This window comes from Nothoprocta perdicaria, unplaced genomic scaffold (genome assembly GCF_003342845.1).
Source record: "Nothoprocta perdicaria isolate Ctin4 unplaced genomic scaffold, notPer1 scaffold_150, whole genome shotgun sequence".
Classification (NCBI taxonomy): domain Eukaryota; kingdom Metazoa; phylum Chordata; class Aves; order Tinamiformes; family Tinamidae; genus Nothoprocta; species Nothoprocta perdicaria.
This window is the reverse complement of record NW_020454650.1, coordinates 920,848-936,864: the sequence shown is the minus strand read 5'-3', so window position 1 is coordinate 936,864 and position 16,017 is coordinate 920,848. Positions and strand designations below refer to the sequence as shown.

The following is a 16,017-nucleotide window of genomic DNA, read 5'->3' as shown; positions in this document are numbered from 1 at the left end:
AACCTTCCCCCATCTTCCCTCCTCTCTTTCCCCATAGTTTTCTAACCTGACTGATGGCCCAAGAGCAGGAAAAAATGCTCCAAGTTGGAAAACAGCTTCTGGTTATCCTTCCTTTTGGTGACAAGAGAAGGGAAAATTTTGATCTGGGGATGGTCAGAAACCTGTTCAAAAAGTTCCTGTCAGGAAGCAAGTGGACATCTTCAGAGCAAAGGGATCTCTTTTTGTTGTTTTTTTTCAGCTCAGTGACTTCTCAGGCCTGGCAGATTGGCTGCTCTGGGGTGTCCCTCAATTGTCCTCTCCTCTTCACCCCCARTGGGACAGCAACAGGGTATCTATCTCATGTTCTGCTTGTCTCAGCATAGCGTGGTGGAAAGTCCAAAACTGCAGCAGTCTTCATGAGATGCAAAAAACACTGTTTTATACCTAGCTTGAACATAAACCCCTTTCTGTAGTTACTGACTGGTAGATTGAGACCAAACATGACTTGCAAAAACCCAGAAACCAAGAAACCAAACCCACCACTTTTCTCTCCTTCCATCCGTGTACTTGTTGTCCTGTGTTAAATGGTGCCTTAGTCTTCGGACCAGATTACTTGATTGCTGCTATGAATTTTCTTGTTGTCCACAGAGCTGTGGGCCCCCGAAGAGGCCAGGGCCTGGCGATGGGCTCATGTCATGTCTGGGTCGTATGGGACGGGCGACCACAGTGTGTTATGAATGCAGGACGCACTTGGGGAAATRAGCTGCCCCACCGCGTTCCATGAAGGAATTGCAAAGCTTTCCAGACATATGATCCACCTGAAATGTGTTTTAGATCAGCTCRCTGCTTTGGTGTGAGTTTTTGAAGATGGAGATGTGGAAAGTACTCCTGTGCTTTATATCCGGTGTCTTCTAAAACAGCCTTTCTATGCAAGAAAAGAATTTACAYCTCTTACGAATATAYATATATATATATTTTGCTACTTGTAACTCATTTTATGCCTCCAGTTGCAACCCTACTTATTAAAGAATTAATCCTTCCACCCACCAGAACCGTGTGCTCCATCTCCACTCCCAGCAGTCACTAATTGTGTGACCCATGGGCCCGCTCCCATGCCATGGGAGGGCAAGGGGAGCGAGAGCCGGGCACGGGAGGGCAAGGGGAGGACCTTGTRCGGCCCCTTCTCCTCATTGGGAACTGGGCAAAGGGATCCACACTTTGTGGATGGACCAGCCTTGCGATTGAAGGTGGTATCTGAAAGGAGAGATGACATTGTGCGGTGGACAGGTATCCCCTGTTTCTCTGCTGGAAATATCCATGCTAGACTTGCATGGGAGACTGCAGGGTGGATGTGGACAGCCTGAGAGGGAAGTAAGCAGTGAATAGCCTCCATCAAACTGCCTATGTTGAACAAACCCTTGGTGCGAGTGAGGCAGGACCTCCTGAATCATTTCGTTGGATGCTAAGTTGGTGCTTTGCAGACTTGTGGTCAACTGAGAGGGACAGGAACTGCAGAAATCCAAGTTGTTTGGGGCTAGGCTGGCAGTAACATCCCTAAATAACTTACGGTATAAGGGGAGAAAGTCGCCTCTTGCTCCAGGCCACCCCTTGGCTTGTGCAACCCGGGAACAGGAGCACAGTACTGTGCTTTTGGTGATTTTTTTAATTCTCCATAAAATTCCATGATGTTACTTACAAGTAACCGGTGTGAATCAAAGCATTAAAGGATTTTTTGTTTATATTAGAGCTTTCCCCRTCTCTCTGGAGGAATTTACTCTCCCCTATGTGCCTGATGTCTTGTGTCCCATGTAGCTCTTCCTGGAAGCACTCCAGAAATGCACGGTGGTTGGGATCATACGTGTCATCTCACAACCATCAAGGTGGGAGCGGGGAGATAGAAATGATATATATATATTTTAATTTTCCAGGAAAGATCTGGTAATGGTGTTAAAGATGTTACCTCTTCTAAACATCCCCCCAGTTCGTCCCCCAAAAAATAGGGTGAGAAGGAAGATGTATGAAAAATGGTGTTTGGGAAAACCATTCCAGGGTTGTTCTTTTCCTGTGTAAAGATAAATGAGGGCTCTACATGGCCACACCACAGCCTGGCCAGATCCTGGCGTGACCTCCCGTTCCCRGCAGGACCACGGCGCTGCCAGCCCTGAAATGCCACCTGGTGTCACCAGCCAAACGGGCACAAAGCTGGGACTGCCCTGCAAGAACAAACAGCCCTGGTGTGTGTCCTGTCCCTCTACCCGGCCCGGGGGAATGACGATACGAGGCAACGGGATCACACYGCTGATTTTAACAGTCTTTATTAAATCATCATTAACTGCAATCAAAGCAGCTCTGCCATTTAAGTCGCTTTAATTCCTTTTGCTTGATGGGATTTTTTTTTTTGCTTTTACTAACTATTATCCAGCAATCAAGGAAGCAAAACATGTCATTGGCATACAACTATGTTACGCATCTAGCAAGTCACCATCTACAGCCTGCTGAGACACCGATCCTACTCGGTGATGGTGATGACCTTCTCCACGGATATCCCCTTGACCTGGGTTGAGGCCAGCGTGGCTACTATTTTCTTCTCTCCTGCTCTCTTTGGAGTGCAGATTACTTTAGACTTAATGATCCTACCAGGCTCGATGTCCCTAAAGTGAAGAAAAGAAAAATAAGAGCCTCAGCATGAGCTTCTAATCATTTCACTTAATCATTCCAATGCTTTCTAATCATTTCACTTGGAGAAATAGACATCAAGCCTGTTTGGTATTGATGTTTCCACAGCCCTATAACCCAAGCACAACTCAGCTCTGCTGGCTCTGGCAGATGGTCCCAGTGCTCTCTGGGGACAGGGCTCCCACACTTGTCCCATGCTACTGAATTTTACTTATTTATTATTTATTACTGTCTTAACACTGAATTTTGATCTGAAATGAGCAGTCATGTTCATGTTGGCTGTGGAAAAAAGTGCTGGGAAAACCCTCACATTTTCTGAGCACATTTTCTGAGCACGACCCGTGCCTGAGTGTGCCACAAGCCCAAACACTATGTTCCAAGGGACATCCTCCTCCTGGTCCCTCTCGGCTCCTTTAGGAGGAATTAAAAACGTACAGCTCTGCCAAGCTCATAAGGTACATACTAAATCAATAACGGGATTACTCAAAACTTCGCCTCACCCTTCATCAAACGAGGTCAACTTGAACATGCCCAGRCCCTCCACGCACAGCTTGCAGTCTCGCAGGGCCATGTTCAGCGTGTTCTTGAAGATGAAGGCGCAGGAGAACTCCTCGTCCACTTTCGCCGTCGCTGGCATCTGCCAAGGGCAGGAGGAAAGGGCACAAACGCCGGGGTCAGGGGGGTGATGAAGGCCCTTGGAGCTGGACCTGCTGCCGTTTTGCTCTGAACCCCCCACYCAGGTTTGGAGCACTCAGATGGAGGGGACTGCTTTGGGTGACCCTCGGGAGCCCCTTCCCATGGACCCTACAAGGCACAATCCCACATGGACACGTGCCACTACCAGCACAGCTGAGTATCTGGCCCTTCTCCACCCGCACACTGTGCTCTGCCCCTCCTGCTGTTCTCCTTGCTCTCTTCTGATTTCTCAACCTCCTTTTTTCCCTTTTGCAATGGAGTCTCTGGAGCCAAAGACAGGCCCTGTATAAATTATCCTCTCCTGTCCCGCTCTTCCAGYCCATTCCACCACAACAAAGTCCTAATTTCATAATCCCTTCCAAGCTTAACATAGGCCAAATAAAACTCCAACCCAGAACACCCTAGGACATATCTGGGAGACCTGGGGAGATCCCCTCCTCCAGCATGTGGTCCCCCAAACCCTGGCATTTATGCCATCTAATGGAGCTGCTCTGGCAAACTTTGAGCTGGGTGAGCACTCTGCTTTTGGAAACCTTTGTAGAAACCTTGGCATTAAAGGTAACAGGGCTTTCCACCCTTGACCTGGAGGAAGCTGCCTCACCTCGACAGTRATGGGGGGGTACTCGAAGGTCAGCGACATGTCCTTGGCAAATTTTTTATCCGTGCCCTCGATCTCGGCGATGACGGTGACTTTGATGAGATCTTCATCTCCCACCGAGGCCAGCAACCCCATGTATTTGTCAGCCGCTATTTTCAGGGGGATCCGCGCTTCTGTGGGGAGAAAAATAATTGACAGTGTGGCCCTATCATCCACTGAAGAAGAGGGCGGCAAAGCCAGATCTGACAGCAAACACCTGCAGTGCTGGTGGGACGTGGGATGAGGYGCCACCACCACAGGGAAGGGCCAGCTGGGCCTTGCTGTCTCCCCACCAAGCACCAGCTCTGCCTCATGTGCAGCATCTCCATGCAGCTCAGCATGTCCCCAGCTGCCCCCGAGATGGCTGAGAAACATCCGAGCAGGCATTCAGCATCTGTGTGCACGCAGCCAAGCGCGCTCTCCCTGGGGATGGAGAGCTCTCCAGCCCCCTGGGTGGAAGACACGGAGTGATGCTGTGCAATCAGCTCCTTGCTTTTTGCTTCAAATCTCCCACCCTGCTGCATTTTGGCAGTCACAGCACATGTGTGAAAACACTCAGAAACCACCAGAAGCAAGGATTTTTTTTTTTTTTTTTTTGCATAAATGACTCATTCGTGGAAGCAGTGAGTGCTGCTAATTATCCACCACTTGCTGTCCTCTTGTTTAGCAAACTTCAGTCACAGCGCTGGGGATCAGAAACGCAATGGACGCAGCTCAGAGCAAACAGCTCTGGGCATCAGCTGCACCAGCAGCCTGGAGGCTGGAATTTTTCTCTGGATAAAGAATTCGGTTTTGCAAAAATACCAGAGGAGTCATCAAAACTGCAACCAGCCCATCACCATTACTGCAGCAAGACCAAGAAAGCAGAGGCTGACGTTTTCAGCCTGTCTAAACCCTGTCAGAGGGATGTGACTGATTACACTTACACAGTGCTCCTAGGRCTGTCTTGTGCACAACGCTCACAAGCAAGACATGCAGGCACACCTCACCCACCCAGGGAAAATGCCTGTCCACTCAGAGAGATGCATTTCTAGGTATTCCTAGATGYATTTCTCTCAAACTGCAGCAGAGACAGGGGCTGTTTCCATGCTTTGATCGCTGCCACAGCACAGGGATCCCAGTCAAGACTCTAAAATGTAGTCCTCACAAGAGAGGCGAGTAACACTTAGGCAATTTCTTGTCTTTCTGCTATACAGAGCCATGATCAGGCCTATAGTGGAGCCATTACATCTTGKCTTTAGGAAAATCACAGATTGTCGGAATTGATAATCTATAGAATATAGCTGAGATCTCTGTGCTTACCAGATTTGCTTTCAAGCTTGATGGTCTCCTTGATGCATCCAATATTGGCCTTAATTTGTCCAATATAGGACTGCAGCTGGCAGGAGGCAGAAATATTGATGGTCTGGCTCTTGGGAGCGAAGGTCTTTGCTATGATGTCCAGATCAATAGGATTGCCAGGATACAAAGGACTTTTGTTGGTTATCTCAAGTTGGATCTCAGGCTTGGGGGGCTCCTCATCGTTGTCCCAGGGGCTAGGGTTCACATCCGCTAGCATCCTAGCCCTGGGAACGATGGCTGAAGCATAGCGTGACCCATATCCACTTCCCGAGATGAAGGAGGTAGCTACCTGCATGGACCTTCTTTCCTTTAGTGAACCTGCAGGAAGGAAAAAACTGGGTAATCATCTGTATCTCAGTGTCCTCGCCCAGAGTCACCTTCACTTTATTTATCCTTCTGCTGCTGCACAGAGAGGATCTCGGGGCCCCAATTGCCTCCTGTTTCAGCTCAGGAGGAGACTTGAGTAGTTTTATGCTACCGTTGGATCTAACTGTGGCTTTTTGGACTGATGAAGGTCTGGAGGAATTGCCTGCAGGAGACACTTCTAGAGGACGGTGCTCTTAAGCCTTATAGCCTGTGAATGTCCCACTCCTCACAGAGAAGGGTCCAATACCCAGCCCATCTTGTCTGGRTCTGAGCAGAGAGAGCTGAGGAGAGGGGATGACTATCTTTTTCCTAATGTGCTCTGAGGATTGGAGAGATTAAAGGGCAAGAACTGAAGCCACAGTGAGCTGGACCACGCTTGGCTCGTTGCTTGGCCCCTTTCTTTTGCTACCTGCAGGCTTGCRGGCACCTGTGCCAGGACAGCAGCCCGTAGGTGTCACTGCAGGCCCGAAGGTCTCCAGGAGCTGGGAGCCTGGCCCTGCGCTCTCCTCCTGGGAATAACACTGTGGGATGACCTATGGGTCAGACCTCCTCTTTGGCAGTATTTTATGGGAGGGGGGCACTCACCTTCAGGGTACTTGTACTGCAGGGTGATGTCTTCGCGCCTGTTCTGCCCCACGGCCTTGGTGCTGATGTTCTTGCCGGCGGCGTTGGTGACCACGGCCAGTTTGGTGTATTTGTTCTGGCCGTTCACCTTCTGCACCTTCCAGTAGACTTTGTCGGCATTCACTTCCGCGTACACAAACTTGCAGTCGAAGTTCACATACACATGTCCTTCGAGGATGGCCTTCAGCGGAGACGGACCGCACTGGAAAACCCCTGGAAAGCACCGTGCGCGTCAGTCACTTTTCCAAGGAGCAGCAGAGCCTCCAAATACTATTCCACCTACCAATCTCTCTCCCGCAAAGCGGGCCATGGTAGATGACTTTTTGTACTCCTCCAATGCAGTTATGAACTCAAAAAAACCTAATTTCTATGATAGCTTTCTTTCTTTTTTTTTTTTTTTTTTTTTTTCCAGGACCAACTGCATTTGTATCAAAGGTGCATCCTGCAAATGTGTCCTAAGAGCCTTTATTTGCTTTTTTACTGAGCTGGGGCACCTGAGTGCACCTCGTGGCAGTATCTGACCTACTGAGAGTCGTGCTCCCCTTCCTGCCTCTAGATTCCCCTCATCTCTGCAGGGAGGATAGGGGTCACTTTTGGCAGGACTTCCTTTCATATAGAAATGATCAGGCTCATGCCCTGCCCTGGTTTCCATATAAAATTGCTCCCTGCCCAAGGAGTCACAGAAGAGCCTTGCTAAGCATCTCCTACCTTGACTTTGCTCCTGGGGGGTCGCATCAATGGCCTGCCAGCCATCAAATCCAGCTGGCAAGTCCGGACGCTTCATCCATACGTCGTTCCACACGTGGAAGTTCCTGAGTGCATTTAGGGTACCATGAAAAAGAAAAAAATATTGGTTCACAGCAGCATGAAATGCACCTCCAACATATACAACTCTGCTTAATCCTCCCAGAGGGATGGTTTAATGGGATTTGATCCTAGAAAACCCCAGGACTTCTGTCTGTCCCAGGCAGCAAGCCCCAGGCAGTAGGGAAATGCTCAAAGGCAAGCRTGCCTGGGCTGGGACACATTGTGTGCACGGTGCAATGCATGGAGGGTGGYAAGTGTTAGCCCTCTGTGGCAATTACCAGATGGAGTCCAGCGTCAGGTTGTTCAGCGGCTGTCTGTTTTCATCCAAGTAAATGTCCACTCTCAGGTCTTCCTGCGTGTCGTGTGCCGACTCGAAGTTACTCACGCTCCGGGCTGGGACCCCCAGGCAGCGCATGACTGTGAGAAAGAGACCACACAAGGGCTCGCAGAGCTGCCGAGCCTGGGAGGCACCTCCGGACAGCAGCTCGTCCAACCCTGCGCTCTAGCAGAGTCACCTTGAGCAGATTGCCCAGGGCTTTGGGGCATCTCCCACCACGGAGACTCCACAGCCTCTCTGGGCAACCTGGTCCAGTGCACTGTTATCCTCACAATTAAAAAAAAAATGGGGTTTTTTTGGACATTCATGTGGACCTATCTGGGATTTCAATTTGCACTCATTGCCCCTTGTCCTGTCACTGGGCACTGATGAGGAAAGACTGGCTCCATCATCTTTACTTCCCTCACGTCAGATAGATACTCATACGCGTTTCTCTCCTCCAGACTGAACAGTCCCACCTCTCTCAGCCTCTCCTCATATGAGAGATGCCCCAGTCCCACAATCAAAACTTTGTGCCCAAAGGGCATGCAGAAGTTTTCCTGCCACCCCAGGGCTCAGGGAGGGTGCAGCAATTAGGTTTAATCGCACAGGAACTGAGATAATTACGAGGGAGATGGTTCATTGTTTACCTGTGGTGAGGACGCCTGAGAAGACCCAGCACTGTCCATAACGCACGGGCTGCTTCGTTTTGTAGTATTGCTGCAAAATTGCCACACTCCCGACCCACGCCAGAGGGGAGGTCCCCCCGGTGTACATCCCCGACCAGTTGCCCATCAAGACGCCTCTGTCGTCATTGTCATTAACCTGTGGCACACGGACACACACAGAGGAGATAGATAAACTCRGGGTGAGGTTGAATGTGACTTAAACCTCAAGGTCCCTCCCCAGCCTGTGTTTCCCCATGTGCCCTCCTCCCCTGTGAGCCCCTGTTGAGGCTGAGGTCGATGGTGGGAGGCAGCCTGGTGGCTCAGGGCAGTGGTGGCGCAGGCTGCATTTTGCATCCTAAATCCCAGAGGCCCAGGGAGGATGGAGAGAACAACCACCTCCATCCCGAAACTGCCTGGAGGAGGGCAGAGCCCAGCGCTGTGAGCTTGGGAGATGCTTTGTTTGGCTCGTCCCTTCCCTTTGCCCAGAATTCCCTCTGGCTCTTCCCTTGCAGTTTTCCAAAGGAATCCATTGCAAATTCATTCCAAAATGGTGATCAAAGCCCCAGGGAGAGGAGAACAAATAAGAAAAGAGAGGGAAAGCTGGAGTGGCAAAGCACTTCCCCAAGGGAGCCGTACCAAAGCAGACATGGCTCTGGACACGAGCACAGGATCCCTTCTAGCGTTTGGCTTGAGTTTGCTTTGGTCCAGTAGATCCATGCAGCAGTCCAAGATTGATTCCTCAAACTGTTTCGGAGAGAAAATGGAGACATCTTTACATACTGCTCTAAGACAGACTTTGTTCCATTGCTACGCCATCTGTTCAGGTGCTTGGGGGAAGCTGTCTGACTAGTCCTAACTTCTAAACTTGCTTCATGATGCTGAGTGAACCCAGCGCTCCAGCCACTGRGACTGACTCCAAAGCTGTTTTCTTGTAGGAAAGGCTTAGATGAAAAAACATGTTGGAGGGAGTCTAGGCAAGACTCACTTTGTCATATGCCTGCAAACATAGCTGACACTTGACCCAATACTCTTTATCTCTGTGTGTTACCTAAATTACCTATATCATCTCCCTGAAGTCCCACAGATCATTACAACACAAGATTCCTCATTAGCAATTCCCGATAAAGTTCCCTTAGGCCAAATTCATAGAGATGCCAAACATCCTCGGTCACAAAGCTCGAGAGAATGTCATTATCAGTACCAACTCTCATCGCTTGATAGCAGAATAAATATTAGGATAGGAGCAGCTCTATGTGCAATGCCTCTCTGTCGCATTGTGGAAGAGGGGTTAGGAGTTTAAAAAGGTGTTGGCATGAGGACCTTGGCTGGACTTCACTTTATCTTGAAAGAGTGGATTTATAAAACAAAACAAAAACAAAAAAGAAACCTGATAAGGCAACCCCTGTCTCCCCCAGCATTTTCTGAGTGTGTCCAGATAAAGTGCCAGCTGCTCTGTTTGTGCTTCTCTCTGATTTCTACAGGTGCCATAAGATCTGCTCCAGCATCCATCTCTTATCTCTAGCCCAAGTGAGTTTCCCATTCCACTCTGCTGAGGTCACTCTGGAGGGATCATGAAGGAGAGACCTTTTGGTAAGGGAGAAGAGGTTATGTATGTCGTGCACCTATCAATGCACCAACTTGTTAGTGAAGGTAACCAGGGAATACCAACTCTAATAGTGCTTTTTCCTCTATTTTTTTCTGATAATGATGCAACAGGTAGAGAATCAGACTTTTTGATTGTTAACACTCTCAGAAGCTCTGTAGATTGCTAGCAGCAAGTGCTTTGCTGCAATCCATAACTGGTAGCATTAGAGAAGAAAGGATTCCTTAAGGAACTCTCTTAGCCACAAATGGTCTCTTCCCAATTTCCATCATATACCCTCAATAGCCTTCAAGAGGMTCTCATGATATAGTTATAAATGTATCATTAAACTTTACTCTCGAGCCATGGCTAGGGGAAACACTTAAGTACACGGATTACTCTAAGTAGGTAAATCTTCCCAGCAAAACTGGTAGGACCAAGTGCTTTGGGCTCCTCCTACACTTAAATCATTCATTGGTGTGATTCACTTAAACAGATGCCTAAGAGAGAATAACAGTAATAACACAGAACAGGTAGCTATGTTTTACCTGCCCAAAATTCCAAGGTCTACCGTGGATGTAGTCTGCTGATCCAACATAGATGTATCCCATGTCGTTGAGCACGTACTCGTTCCTCTCAGCGTTGCCAGCCATGAACACAGTATCCTCTGGAGCAAAAAAAAACCCCGCAAGATACTTACTTGGTGGTCACCCACATGTTCTAGGAAGCTTTGCTTGGCAAGTAAAACCACAGAAATTGAAGACTAGTAACATTTACATCAGTTGATGACCATCCCAAAACTCATACTTCTCTTTCTCTTGTGGAAGAATCACCTAGAAGACTACTTCTCATTTTATTTCTACAGGAATGTTTTATAGCAGGAAAACACTTCATTTTGAATAAAGGTTTATACATAGTAGACTATGCGGACTGCAGAGAAAATTGGAGCTTGTTGCTATTGCCATTTTACAGCTAGCTCCATGATGATGAACTTGAGGTGTTTTGGGGAGAAAAAGAGTTGTACCAGGCAGAGAGGAAATCTCTGGATGCTCTCTGGTGACACTATAGGCTGCAATCACTAGATCTCTCTTCTTACCTTGACACCAAGGGTTGAACAAAAGGTAGACAGCATCATTTTCAGGTTTATAGCTGTTTGACCCTGTCACCACCTTCAGGCTGTATTTTCCAATGATGGCATTGGGCGAACTGATCACAGTCACCAAGCACTAGGGAGAAGACAAGGTGAGGTTGGCAGATCCTTCACGATAGCAACARGGACAGCACAAGCAAGCCCGTGTGAGGCCAGCACAAGCACTGATGCTAGTAACCATATCAGTCTGTGCTGCGGGAAGAGGGGAAAGGGTCAAGAATGAGGCAGCTCTTGTGTGTGCAGTGGCAGAGCAGAGAACCAAATAGGATACTGCTAATGATGGAAAGTTAGCAGGATGCCAGCATGGAAACATGAGAATTTGCTCTGCAGTTCCCAGCAGAGGCAAAGCTGTTTCCCTCCAYACGGAAGCCCCATGTCCATCCATGGGCTCTACCTCATTGTTGAAGGACATGATGATGGTGGCACGCCAGCCATTGTAGTCCTTCCCAGTCATCGGGTTCAGGGAGATCAGGGTCCCCTGGCTCTTCATCGGCTTATCCCCTGGAAGCAAAGCAAATAAAAAAGGAGTGAGGCACATGAGCTGGCAGTGCCACAGTGTCTAACGACGCGAGTGAGCAGACAGGCAGTGAGGTGCTACCTCATGCCACCGTGCACACCTGAGTCACACGGGGGCTCTCCTGCCTTGCCCAGTGTCCCAGGGACCCGCTTACCGATGCTGAACTGCAGCTTCACTTTGTCGCTGGCGCTCAGCTGCCTGTTGAAGAAGAGCTTCATCTCGATGCCCTGCCCGCGTCTCGCCACCAGGCTCTGGTTGTCRTACGCGTCAGTGTGATGCAGGCGCKTGTTCCTGCTTTTGAGGAAGTCAACCCCGGTGACTGTCAGCTGGGGCGCTACAGAGCTGTTGACTGAGGGGGAGACAAAGAAGAAGATTCAGTGTGGGGCTGTGCAGTAAATACASTTTTAATCTTCATAATGGAGCTTTGTGGATCACAGAAATGTCCGTGATTGTCCAGCGATCCCATGAGAAACTATGTCAAGGTGGTGTGACACAACCAGCAGTGACCTYCTTGCTCCTGCCTTGAGCACTGAGCATCTGATGCTGTGATCCAGGAGGCCACGTTGGCCAGAAACGATCCTTCAACGCCATAGCCTTTGAGAAAGCTGATGGCGATGGAAATGATCAACGCTCAAACTCTACGTACACAGACCAAGCAGGTATTTTAAATTCCTCTGTGTTTGTTAATCTGAAATACCAGTAGCTGGTTAGAGCAATGCTCGGGGTGCATGGGTCCTGCCCCAGAGGGCTTAGGGCTTTATGTCACTCTTGCACCCAAACAATGCTGGGCCYGTGTGAAGAAGGTAGCAGCTCCAAACTGCTCTCCTGTGACACAGAGGAGCTGCTCTACCCCAAGGTAAAATTCACCTTGACATAAAAACACAAATACAAGTGTTTTCCTTRAGTCTGTGAAGTGGACACCTACGGGAACCATCTTGGATTCTTCCCTGTGAAAATGCACTTTCCTCCTCTTGTTTCCTTTGACAGTGGGCAACATGTATGGGTGTGCGCATCCATGTGTAAACTGGTTTAGAAAAGCTATACATATACTGCACATGTATATGTATATGTATATGTATATGTATATGTATATGTATATGTATATGTATATGTATATGTAGACACACACAACTCTGTAGAGTGTTCAAGTGCGTGCAAAAGATACCACTCCACTGAGCACCTTGGTGCAGTTTTGCAGGTTTAGCCCTGATGTCAACAACTCCCTAACCCTGGTTTTCTGCTGATGTGTGGACGGGAACCCCATCTGGTCATAGCAGCAGCTGTGAGCAATACAGGCCTAGAAATTAGTCCTTGCTGTTGGGATTTTATTTCTCTGTGTTTCCCTCTGGCCAAGGGCTTACACTAGCACTGAGCACACCTCTAATAATTTTCAAGGAGTAATTAACGGTAGCTTTAATTGCTCCTTTCCCAGTGCGGCACATGTGGTCAAGATGGAATTGAAYAGCTGAAATTTGGGTCCCCTGAACTGCTGGATCCCAAAAGCCTCAGGGAAGCCTGGGAAAGAGCTGATTCAACACAATTCCTCTCAAATGTTCGTCTCAATAGTATTGCAACAGTCGGTAATCAGCCCCCTATGGGAGYCTGCACTTGTGAACTATTGCAAAAAAAAGTTAGGGTTTTTTTCTTTTCCAACAAGAATTTGGCTTTCCCATAAAATGCAAGAAGCAAAGGAAGGTTTGGGAAGGAGGCAGCTCTGCCTGCAGAGCAGAGGGCATGGTAAACTTGGAGGGCAGCACTCTGCCCTCCACAGACCAACAGCTGCTTTTGCCATTTGACCTCCCCACAGTTTTGGGACCTTTCAAGGCTCCCCACTGGGTGCATCACCCTAGTACAGGATGCCCTGAAATGATCACGAAAGGCAGCGTACACCAGAAGCTGGCAGGCTCCTGTCTCTGTGGAGATGTCTAAGCTGCCTCCTGTCTATACTCTTCCTTACTTGACAGCTAACCGTAAGGGATAAGTGCTCTGCAAACAGAAGGGAGCAGCAAGACCTCCTGGCTCACAAGTGATTCAGACAAAGGTGTGGGAGAGTCAGGAAAGTAGAAAGGGCTTAAGGAGGCTTAGAAAAAAGCTATAGCAAAGTATAATGGTTAATGGGAGAGGGATTAGTTCCCCAAATGTCCCTACAGATTTGCATAGTACCTGAACATGAATGAGAGGCAGTACTAGCGTTGAAGGGGCTGAAATGTGCTGGTAAATCCAAATTTATATTAATTGCGCAATAGTTACCAGAAATGCTGTAAATAGGCTTCGTTAGGCAGCACCTTTTGCTCGGTGACTCCTTTTCTGAGTGCTTTTTTGTTGGCTTGCCCTCACCCTGGTTGAAATGCCCTGTGACAGACGCCAGCCTGCAGCTGACCATTCGCACAGCAGTGTGTGGATATGTCAACATTTTCAACTGGAGTTGCTTAACTGACTGAAGAAAGAGGAAGAGGAAGCATGCTTTTTCTCCAAATTAATAATGTCCTCATATAAATGGAGCTTCTCGCATTCCTCACAAGAACCTCATGTGCTCTMTGACACTGGGGCTGTGCTGCAAAGCTACTGGGAGATGGTCCTGGAGCTGAAGAGCTGTGGGAATGAGGGGCAGCTTCCTGCTGCACCCCACACCATGACCAAAGGCAGGTGGACCAAGAGATCCTTCATTTCTAGCTTATAGACTGGATTCAGCTTGACCCCCCTTAGATTTTTACAGTGATGCTTTGGGGCATGATTGATGTTGTGGACATATTTCCATGGGCATCCCACTTCCAGGAGCTGTCCCCTCTACAGCTTCTCCCTACACTTCTCCACTGGCTCCACATTGTGCTGCCTTTCTGGGGAGGCATCCAGAGCCCCACGTGCACAGCGATCACCCAGCCCAAACGTGGGGACTGGAGGGCTTTGCACAGGGAAGGATTTTGCCAATTGCCCCAAGAYGAGCTCTGCTGATCTGTATCCTGCCCGCAGAGCCGGGGTCAACAGCAGCTCCCAGGAKCTCGGAGTCACGACCCAGCTGTGAGCCCCATAACTGCAGCTCCCAGGGCTCTGAGTGCGTGTGGGGGACTCRGGAGCAGCAACCCGGAGCAGAGTGGGGCTGTGCAACGCCGAGGCTGCGTCGGCATCGGCGGGCCCCTGAAGCACCTCTCCAGGTAATTGCAAAGCCTTTTGGCAATAGGGAAGGGAAGAAGGCCACGGGCCAAAGAAATCACATTCTCATTTGTCCTGAAGCATTTGCCAGATGGTATCAGCTATTGCTAAAAGAYAATAATCTGAACGGTTACTGCGCGGTTACTGAGCCTGAAAGAAAGATATTCCTCTCAGCCTCACACAGAACAGCTTTTYTAAAAACTATATTGCTTTTTCTATTACGTCACTGAGGAAGGCATGGTTTTCCCGAAATGAAAAAAGATGAAAATCAGGCTGCATTTTTCAGATTTACCAAAACCACAACGTGCACATCTAGAGCAAGCCCATCCCCAAGACGTGCTATCCCCAGTCGCACAGAAACACTTTTTCTCAAGGTCCCATTCGGAGCACTCGGAGCCATGGGAAAGCCTGAAACGCCTGCTGGAGCACCAATCCTCRCTGCCGAGCTGTAAATCTAACGCACATTATCTTTAAGTCATATCGATCATTAAAAACTCACCGGCTTGTTGGTTCATGTTGCTCGGTGGTGTTTGACCACAAGCGTCTGCAAGGCCAGCGGTTCCTTCTGCCACTTGCTGCTGAGCATGAAGAAGGAAGGCAGCTGCCCCTTTTATCTGTCTCCAGCTATGAGGTGTCAGCAGGTCCAACGCCAAGGGTGGTGTTTAGCAAAAGGAAGTTCCCATTAAAAAAAAAAAAAAAAAAAAAAAAAAAAGACTACAACTCCCTCTGCACATAGTCAGACCCTGAAGAATAGCAAACTTAAATCCCAACTCATGTGAGAGGTGACTTTACGCAACTGGGTAATGGCTGGTGGACGAGCCCTTCACTGACACGCTGATGAGAGCATGGATGGGGTTAGATGAGGAATAGGAATGCACTTGTGTGATGGATATGCTCCYTTCCCAGCTCAACCCGACCTTCCACATGTAACCCTATTCAGTTGTTAACCACCAGTGATATATCAGATCCTGATAAGCGCCTTCCTGATTTCTTCTTCCACTCTGATATCAGATGGCAGCATCCTGGTGGGGAGATAAGGCTAATACAGTTGCCAAGGGTCATTTGAGGTGAAAGAATGACTGCAAGTCAATCATCTTATCCTATAAATACGTAGACAGCTCAAGAGCCCCTTGAGTTCTCCTGACATGGCAGTGGGCTGCACACCAGGATCTCCCCTTGAGCAGGGACACCTCTCAAGGATACTCCTCAAGTTAAGAGATCCTTTTCCACAACAGATTCGTTGTGTATAAGTGAATATAGGGCGCTCTCTTTCTGAACTTGTAAACTTTACTTTGTAACTGTGCACAAAGTCCCTTAGTCATAAACCRTTGACCAGGTCTGGGACCAGGAYTGGATCCAGCCGCACCCAAACTCCTCTCAGAAGGAGCTTGGAAAGCAAGGGGGTCCAATCTGAACCTTGTGACTCAATGGGAAGAAGTCCAAGATAAATGTGTATTATATTGAACCTCCATGCAGTAAATAATAAGTGAGTTTTCCATAGAATCTTG

At 48.6% G+C, this 16,017-nt stretch overlaps 1 protein-coding gene across 1 annotated transcript; it reads right to left on the bottom strand.

Annotated features, from left to right (window-relative positions):
• Positions 1-2,349: 2,349 nt before the first annotated feature.
• TGM4 (transglutaminase 4) lies at positions 2,350-15,058 on the bottom strand. The gene is made up of 14 exons (XM_026034843.1): positions 15,009-15,058; positions 11,514-11,708; positions 11,237-11,343; positions 10,789-10,918; positions 10,241-10,359; positions 8,747-8,854; positions 8,093-8,267; positions 7,405-7,543; positions 7,028-7,131; positions 6,281-6,532; positions 5,291-5,647; positions 3,953-4,122; positions 3,156-3,292; positions 2,350-2,630 (listed from the first exon to the last, which is right to left on the bottom strand). The coding sequence occupies exons 1-14, from the start codon at positions 15,022-15,024 to the stop codon at positions 2,489-2,491; spliced, it is 2,151 nt and encodes a 716-aa protein (XP_025890628.1). The 5' UTR covers positions 15,025-15,058; the 3' UTR covers positions 2,350-2,488.
• Positions 15,059-16,017: the final 959 nt, after the last annotated feature.